General features: G+C 40.2%; 1 protein-coding gene across 1 annotated transcript; it reads right to left on the bottom strand.

The window, feature by feature from the left end:
- Positions 1-1,300: 1,300 nt before the first annotated feature.
- LOC121983070 lies at positions 1,301-2,406 on the bottom strand. The gene is made up of 2 exons (XM_042536050.1): positions 1,961-2,406; positions 1,301-1,873 (listed from the first exon to the last, which is right to left on the bottom strand). Exons 1-2 carry the CDS (start codon positions 2,137-2,139, stop codon positions 1,588-1,590), a joined length of 465 nt encoding a protein of 154 aa, XP_042391984.1. The 5' UTR covers positions 2,140-2,406; the 3' UTR covers positions 1,301-1,587.
- Between the last annotated feature and the right edge of the window lie 7,415 nt (positions 2,407-9,821).

Raw genomic sequence — 9,821 nt, 5'->3', positions numbered from 1 at the left:
AGGGCTTAAGAGGGGAGAGGAGGCATGGGGGCAAAAGGGGGGAGGCTTCTTCTTCATGCTTGGGTTCCATCGCCAGGGGTGATGCCACTAGCTTAGACGCCAATGATGCCAGACTCGCGCCGCCACCGCCGCTTCACGTTGGGGGACGCCACCTCCGTCTGAGCCCACCAATCAACGCCACCTCTGTCCCCCTCCTCTTCTCTCTCTTGGCTTCGCTCTCTTGCAATATGACGTCGCCGTCGCAGGGACCTCACGCGCCTCCGATGAATGCCGCCAAGCATGCGATGTTGCCTCCTGACACCGACATTGTCTTCGTTGCCTCACCTCACGCTAGCAGCCGCCTCCACTACCGGACAAGCTTTCGGACGCCACCGTAGGGCACTGACGCTACCTCTGTCGCCCCAAGACGCACGCTGGTTCTCCCTCATGCACGCTGCTGCTCCTGGCATCGCCTTCCTCCCCCTTTTCAGCGCTGCCGAATGGGCCTACCGCCACCACGCGTCACATCCTCGTTCATCGGCACCTCCACGCGCCACAACCTCCCTTGTCGGCAACCTCCACGTGCCGACTTCGCCCCGGTTCTAACTCTGTGTCACTATTGTGTTCTAACCCATGTGCCGATTCAGTTTGTGTGTCGTATCCCGACTTGTATGTCGTTGTCATATCCCCACCTACGTGTCGTCTTTTAGTCGGATCCAGGTCACGCCCGACTAGGTGTCATCAGATCCAGCTCTTCATCCGACTCAGAGTCATCTACTCTTTCGGGTCACGACAACTCAAGCAACATCCCGACCAGGTTACCGATCCACCAAAGGACGCCCCCTGGGGCAGGATACGTTATCGTACTCACTCTACATTCATTTCATTATTTTACTATTATTCAGATAATTATATATTCGTTACATACTAGGGATCGGAACAATCCGATCATTGACTACAGATAATGTTAACTAGGAAACTTCTGACGACTTAATTAACATAAAAATCATCTCAACATACCCCATCTGGGTCACAATGATTTAGTCAACATTTCAATTATATCATCACCGATAATTCCACTTTCTCATATATTCCTGACATGATTATTATCCACTCTCTCATATTTGATCACATAGATTTGTTTATCTGATACATTTTATATCGAAAGCTAGAAATAGTAACTTTTTGATTAGGGACGGACGGTAAGAAAATTTATAGATGTACACAAATTCATATGTACAGGGCATTAAAAATATATTCTCATCTGTCACTTTGTCAGATATGGATAATTTCTAGTATTTGATTATTGTACTCTTTAGACTTTTGATATAACTAAAATTTTTGATAAATTGCCATGAATACAAGATAGTTCCTCATTTTTCATATTTACAAAAAAAACACTTATTTTGGTAAATTGCCATCGATATATACGGGCTGCAACTTCCTCCAGACAGTGTGCATTCTAATGGCGAAGAAGACGATTTGCTGTAAGAGAACTCGGAAAAGACCTGATCAACCTCTCTCTAATTTATATCAAGTGTTTCTTTATATCTCTACCTACAACTCAAAATTTTTCTGAACTCGATTAGAAACTATATATATATTTAATCAATGCGAATTGTATGAATTTTTCTGCAGAGGATGAACAAGAGGCGGCTTCTCGCCGCCGCCGCCTTGCGCCGCCAAAGCAGCACAAGAAGCAGCCCTGGGAGCCTTCCTCGACATCACCCTGCAGCCACAAGCCTGGCTGGCTCCATAGCTCTTGCACGTAGTCTTCATCATCGTCTTTCTCTTGAAAGGGCTCTCCTTCTTCGGCAGGTCCTCCAAGGTCCTGACCACAGAGAGGGACGTGTAGGATTGTGATTTCCCCTGATAGTATTTCGAAAGCCCTCTCCTGCAGCACAAATCGATCCATGTTCAATCAGCTTTCGTTCTTAATTTCTGATCAGCCTGCTAATTAAGAAGCATGCGTCGGACTTACTTGATGGGCAGTTGCTCCACCAGAGTACTAGATAACCCATACAATGGCTCATTTCGATTCGTCTCCGCATGATCTCCGTCGTCGTCGGAGTTGCTTAAAAGAGAGTCAGAATCAAAGAGCTCTTCGTCATCTTCATCATCATCATGCTGCTGTACTCTTTGCTTGAGATCTTCACCCATACTTAATTCCTCTTCGATCTCTCCTAATGGACACTTAAGTCCTAAATTCGCTAATTTGGTGAATATATAGAGAAAGGATGACTATTTGGAAGTGGAAATAGAAATGGAATCTGGAAAAGTGAGATGGTGTTCCCTTTCGCCATTATTGTCCCCTTTGTCGATCACATTCATCCATATCCTTTGCCTGCACGTCAGTCTTCTCCCATGGTCGATATATTCACACAGTCTGACGTGAGGAATCGAGCCACCGGGCAAGCCGCCCCCCCCCCCCCCTTGTCTGCATGCTCTGGTCTTTTGCAATTAGCTGGGGATTGGATTTGGAGAAGCAAAACGAGATTTTGCTTGCGGTGGATTTGGTGGATCCCGCACAGATCGCATAGGTCGCATAAGATTTTGAGAAGTTAGGGCCGGCTAGCTATTTGACAAACCACAGCATGCAGTCCAATTGGCTGAATTTGTTTGTTAATTAGTGGGTGATGTTGGCAATGGAACGTGAAATTATGTTGCCTGCCGCTTCTGCCGGGGAATGAATGGGCAGAGTCGTTGAACGACCAGATCCATGTATGACTGTGCCTTTGAATTCTTTGCGAGCTTATCCAGAAGATAGGAGACATGATATAGGATATTGATTTCAGACTGTGTTAAATCATAATTGATGAATTTGCACTGTTTTTTTTAATAAAAACAAACAAAAACCTAAACCTCAAAATCTTTTCTCCGAAAAAATTTGATAAAAAGAGAAAAAAAGATGGCACTATAATCTCACTTTATACTTTAAAATATATGCCTATAGATCTAAATTAGTAACGGTTTGTTTTATGCTATTAATGAAAATGTATCCGGATCCGCTATCTAATACATTATTCACATGCAGGAACCAGATTTAAATGGGCGACCAAAGGATTTTTAGTCCTCTGCTGTATCAATTGAGCTACCCTGACTATTTCTTTTACCTGGGCAAAGCTGAGATCTTGACTATATATATATATATATATATATATATATATATATATAAAGGAGATAAATATAGATATATAATTGTTAGTTATATGGTGGAGTAAATCTCAATTCATCAATTTCTAAAAATTGACCTGTAATCATTATGTTAGAAATGCCATCGGGCATCGGTCCACAATCTATACTATGTCCTGGGGACATATAATCTTAATTCAAGAGTGAGGGCTAATTGACAAACCATCTCTTAATTTAAGGTTTTAGGTTACATAAAGGAAGAGTTTTTAATTTTCCTATGTCGAGTATCGTCAACTCGGCTTCGTCTATGTCCTTAGAACCAGAAAAACAATACAAGCAAATGAATCTAAAATGAAACAAAAGAATGAAATTGTGACAGGAAAATCGAAATAGCAACAATAATAACTAATCGCAGAGTGGACGAACTCCTATCAACCAATTTAAAATGACATATAGAGGACAAGGGGAGATAAATCGAAACTTTCAAACGGAAGTAAAAAAAAATCAATTTTAAGGGCTGATATGTAATTTGCTTACTTACTCCAAACGAAGACAAAAAAAAAATGTTCCTTTATTATATTAGATTAATTTTATTTCATATTATTGTAATTTTTTATTAATTTTAAATTTATTTAATTGGAATATAGCAATGCAATAGTGAACAATGAATGATCAAGAATTGGTATTTATTTCAATACAGGTTAGGGTTAATATTTAACGGGTATAAAATATTTCGTTTTTGACTTGCCTCATATAAAAGAATATTGTGCTAAACACAATGCCCTTCATGATTTATACCGTGGGATCAGAGTCAGCCTTTAGGGGTCAAGATGGGATTGACGTACTAGGGCCCACCGATGGCGGGCCTAATTTTTTTTTTAAAGTAATTGTTTTATGTTTTTTTTAAAAAATGTAAAGCTAACAAAACAACCCGTGTTCATTTAGAAAAATTAAATTAAATTAAAAAGTACTTAATTATAAATTAACACTATGATTTTTTTTAAAATAAAAGTGTCCAAAAGAGAGAAAAACAGGCACAATGCGTACCTTATCTTACCTTATCTTTCTCTGTTTTTTTTTTTTATTTCTATTTCTACAAATTCTAATATTTCATAATCCAATTTTGATCCTCCTCAAATTCTTCACCCACGTTAATAGTCATGGCAGCCACCATCCCAATTCTAACGTTGTGATTTCCAGCGTTGTCATCATCGCATCATCATGTCATCATTGTCACACATGTTGGATCAAAGGGGAGCTAAAGGGAAGGAGGGAGGGGTGAATAACTTACTTATTTGGATGAGGATGATTTACAATGAAATACTCAAAGGGAAGAACTCTTCAATGTTAACACTTGATTTATTTGGTATCCACCTCCTTAAGATGACTAATCTAAGGATCTGACTCTCTTTCACACATATACTATGAAAGAGCTCATTCTCAAAAATAATCCAGAGGCAGAGAAGCCTCATACAAGTTCACACAAAAAAAAAATATAAGAAGAAGAGGATGAGAACCTAATACAAATGAAATTTTACAAGATTACAACAATGAAATCCTAACTTGCTCTTTTTTTGCTTGAAACCACCTCTTGATAAACTTGAAAATGCATCAACACTTCACTCTAAGTCTCCAAGAACTTGTCGTGTGTAGTTGAGAAATTGTGAACGAGAGAGACTTGAAACAGTGCTTGTGTCAACACTTTTAAGGCCTCTTCGGGTACTTTAATCGCTTAAGACATTCTTAAGCAATTACCACGTCAATAACCTGCTTAGAACGACTATATTTTTGAACCTTAAGCGATTAATTCAATCTTTTAAGAGGGGCGGGATCGATTAGCCTGATCGATTCCACTCCATTCTGCTTGATCACGAGAAATGCCATAAGCAATTAAGCTTCCTTGCTTACCACAACTTTTATTTTGAACAGAAAAGACCTTAAGCAATTACTCTAATAGTTTAAGTCATGCTGAATCGATTCACCATATTGATTCAGTACCATTCTGTGCTTTCGAAAAGAACAACTCTTAATCGATTAAGATTATCCCTTAATCAATTACCACATGCTGAATTGCTTAGTTTAAGCGATTTGGCAACCCTAGCTCCTAGACTTAAGTCCTTGCTCAATATTCGATCAATCGTGACCTGTTAGAACTCCTCATTGTCTAGCATCCGGTCATCCTTGACCTGTTGGGACTTCTCTACCAAGTGTCTAGTTAATCCTTTGGCTCACTTAGACTTTTCTCCTCATGCCAAGTGTTTAGTCCTCCATGACCTACTTGGACTTCCAAACACCAAGTGCCCGGTCAAACTTTGACCCACCTAGATTTTTCAATATCTGACTTTACACACCAGGACTTTTCTCCATGTAGCTTCACTCACTAGAATTTTCTCACACGCTTCACTCACTAAGATTTTCTCATTGTCTAGCTTCACTCACTAAGACTTTCCAATTGTCTAACTTCACTCACCAGGACTTTCCAATTGCTTGGCTTCACTCACCAAGGCTTTCTATCTGCCTAGACTCACTCACCAGTGAAGGATCAAGAAGAGGGGGAGGGGGTGAATATCGTTCTTTTAAAAATATTTTCTTTTTGTGTTGATTCGTTAAATAAATATCAAAGTAGCAGCGGAAGTTAAACTAGAAAAGATAGGCAAGTTCGATTACTTGGTTCGAAACCAGACTCCTATTCCAAGACCCACAATCTTTAATCACACCTTTGAGCAATCCCTAATAGTCTTCTTTCCAAAAATTTCAGAGAAGAAATAACCTGTACAAATGATGTATAGGATAGTAACAAGCTACTATCTTAACAAAGCAATATAAGCTTTAAAGTATACCGACAAAGATGAAAAGTTGAAGCACGGATCGTTGGAGAAGAGTCATTGCAACTTGCACACGTAAATAAAGCGTAGTAGCAACAACATTACAAACAGAGAGAATGAGAATGTTGCTCAGAAAAAGTTGATCATGGCTCGGATCTCAAGATATTCTTTTATAAGCTGTGTTCGGTCGACTGAAAACACATTCGGTCGACTAATCTCCCTATCAGTTGACTGAACATGCATCTTTCCTTATTCTTTGAGATCCGATCTTCCATTAATTGTATTTAATGTTCGATCGACCAATCACCTTGATCGGTCGACTGACCAATCTAATTTCCTTCTTCACTGAGATTTGAATCTAACATTGTGTATACCAAAAATAGGTTCAATTGACCGATCCTTAGGTTTGGTCGACCGATTAACCTAAATTCCATCTTTGCTCTACCCGATCTAAACCATGCCACATCATCTTGGTTCGGTCGATTGAATCTCTTGTTCAATCGAATGATCCTTCAAAATATGTAAAACAGGGTTAGTTCCACATATATAAAAAATATTCTTGCAATATAAAGTTAGCACAGAGGTATGATGCATGAGTAAGAAAAGACAGTAAGATATGTCTTGACCTCAATTTAGAAATTTTCTGGTTTCTTCAGTTGAGCCAACAACCTAGTATTTGTTCCTTCCCGGAATACGACCTTCCCGTTGCTCCACTCCAATTGCTTACCTCAACCTACTTGCTAAACATCAGATCTACTAGACCTGTTTAGACTTTCGCTCAACATCGGATCGGCTCACCAGGACTTCACCTCGATATCAAATCCTTCATACCTATTGAGTCCATCTGCCAAGTGTCAGGCCCTTGACCCATCTAGACTTTTCTGCCTGGGTTCCACGATCTATTAAGACTTCCCTGCCTAGCCACGACTAAGGCTTTCCCGGTTGTGTAAACAATCTGCACACTTAGTCAATTCATCAGGTTACAACAAGACTTAACTTGAACATTTGATAATATCAAAACTCAGCTTCGATTCTGGTATACCCTATACCTACAACCAGGACTTTCCGCACTAAGTGTTCCATCAACATTGATCCACTTGATTTTTCTTCTTCTGCCAACCATTCCGTTGGTCTTGCCCTTTTCTAACCTCCAGTTATGATTTTTTCGGTCAAGTATCCAATCAATCTTGACCTACTTGACTTCTCTCTCATATTAAACTGGTCAACCTTTGACCAGTGGACAATTACACCAACAATCTCACAAATGGACAATTACACCTGTAATCTCCATATATTGTCAAATATCAAAATTTAAGCTTGAATCAAATTGGTCAACTTTGACCCATAGACAATTGCACCAACAACATAATCACCCACCGACGCTACATAGTAGTACACGTGCTTAGACTCTTCGAGACTTCAATTTAGGTAGAGTTTTCTTGCTTGATGCTTGTTGATTTAGTTTCATGCGTGATTAAATGAAAAATGATTTAGCTTACTCAACTTGATCTCTTTTTATTCTAGTAAAATTCCTACTTTAATAACTATCTAAGTTTCTCCTTTGCTCCAAATATCGCTATAATAGTTCAATAATTCAATTTTATTATCAGTTCACATATGAATCTAATTCCTTATTTTATCATTTACTAATATTAGTCATGTGGAATATAATATATTATTTGGTGCAATCTATACGATCGATGCACGTGAGAGGAGGGGGGGGGGGGTGAATCACGAGATTTTTAAAACTTTCTTTTCATTTTAAAATCAAGTACGTAGCGGAAATATAACTAAGTAAAAAAGGAAGCAAAATGGAAAGAAGCAATGGCTAACATAGGTTCATTTTACTTGGTTTGGAGTCTTCGACGACTCCTACTTCAAGGTCCGCGCTCATTGAGTGCTTTCATTGGAAAATCACTATAAGCTCGGAATGATTACAAAAGTTTAAGTACAATGCAAGAAAAGTAAAGTTATACCAACAATAAAAGAAATCGAAGCTTGGTTACATGTTGTTGGGGCATCCTTTAGGTGTCGTAGGAGTCTTCTGGGAGTAGCATACAAGTACAAAAGTTGGAGCGAGTGATGTTTGAAGACTCTAATCGAAGTCCTTTTTATAGATCCTTTCCGGACGCCTGAACCACCTCAGACACCTCCAATAAGGCCTAGGACTCCGCTGACGTATCCTCTTTCATGCGCTCAGACCACCTCCGGGCGTAGATTGCTGACGTGTCTCCACCTTGGCGAAAATCTATCGTCGAAAATTTATCCATCTCCAAACACTCGGACTTGTCCGAGCGCCTATCAACATCTGCCACCTTAGCTGGGTGCCTCCCTGGGTTCGGACCAATCTGTTAGAACCCTGGGGTGGTTTTGATGTGGTCAACCAAGTTCAGCTAGGTCTTGTTGTATTTGATCATTGTGTCTAAGTGCGCAGAAGCTTAGGAAAATAAGAAGTCGAGCGGAAGACGCAGCTAGCGAGAATGGTGACACGGGAAAAGAGTCAATGGGCTCAGTGCATCTGAGAGATTAGGCGAAGGAAAAATCCTTAGTGGAGGTTAGGCAAGGCAAAGTCATAACTCGATGATTAGGAAAGGGTAAATACTTAACTACGGTTAGGTAAAGGAAAGTCCAAGTGGGTCAAGGAGGATCGCACGTTGGCAAAGGGAAGTCCATGTTGGTGTAATTTGCACTAATGATCTAACTCAGATTTTGATGAATGACAAGTGGATTAAAGTTAGAGTGTTTGTGATCTAATTTCTTTACCAAGTGTGCAGGAATTGACAGGTCTGGAGGACCTGACATGAGGCTAAAATCTAGCTAGGTTGCAGGACCCGATAGTTGGTGCGAAGTCCATATAGGTCTGCAGGACCCGATATCTGGTAAGAAGTCTTGTTGGGTCTGCGGGATTTGACAACCAGTTGAAATCTAGTTGGGTCTACGGATTTGATAACTGGTGGATCAAAGGCAAGTCAAACGAATACAGTTGATTAGTAAAAAGTAAGCAACTGGAGGAGAGATCCAGTGAGGATGTGTTCTCGGTAGAGAAAACAATAGGCGTCGGTCCAGCTTAAATCCATTTGAGAAACCTAAGCTGAGACCTTGACTAGATTCTGATTTTGGGGAGACAAGATCTAATTAATGCTACTACCTTATTGTGTTAACTCTGTTTATAATTTTTATGTTTGGACTAACTCTTTTTTGCAGGAAAGAGAAGGATAAAAAAAGGCTTGTCCAGGAGCCCAAACTTTGCACATTTGTAGTTAGTTGGGGCGCCCGGACCAGCTTCATCGGGCGGGGTGCTTGGCCAAGCGGGGTGCCTGGATAGACACCCGAGTGGTCCGAGTGCTCGAAGCTAGTTCAAGCGCCTGTACCAGAAAATTTATCTAGAAGCTGAATTGGAGCTCGTCGAGTGGCTGAGCCCACGCCAACGGTCCAGGCATCCGGAGGGGGTTCAGACACCTGGAGGTGGATAAACTTTGTGGATGAAGTTTCTACAAGAGCTCGCTATGTCAACATAGTCTAGGCGCTAAGGAGGGGATCCAGATGCCCAGACGGGGCTATAAAAGGAGCCTTTGATCAACAACTTCACAACAATATTTGCTATGACTTTCATATTTGCACGCTGCTCTGAAAAGACTCTGATGACAACGAAAGGTTGCTCTGAAGTTTGAAGAACGAAGACTTCTTCATATTTGCTTTTTGTTTGTCGATAACGTTTACATTTTAGGTATTGTACTTAACCTTGTAAATGCATTTCGAATTAATAATGATTGTCCATCGAAAGAACTCTCACATGTAGGTCTTGGAGTATGAGTTGACAAAGACTCCAAACCAAGTAAAACTACTTGTGTTAGCGTGTACTTTTGTTCTCTCTCTTTTCCGCTA

This window comes from Zingiber officinale, chromosome 5A (genome assembly GCF_018446385.1).
Source record: "Zingiber officinale cultivar Zhangliang chromosome 5A, Zo_v1.1, whole genome shotgun sequence".
Classification (NCBI taxonomy): Eukaryota; Viridiplantae; Streptophyta; class Magnoliopsida; order Zingiberales; family Zingiberaceae; genus Zingiber; species Zingiber officinale.
Note: the sequence above shows the minus strand (reverse complement) of the source record. Positions and strands in the feature narration are given on the sequence as shown.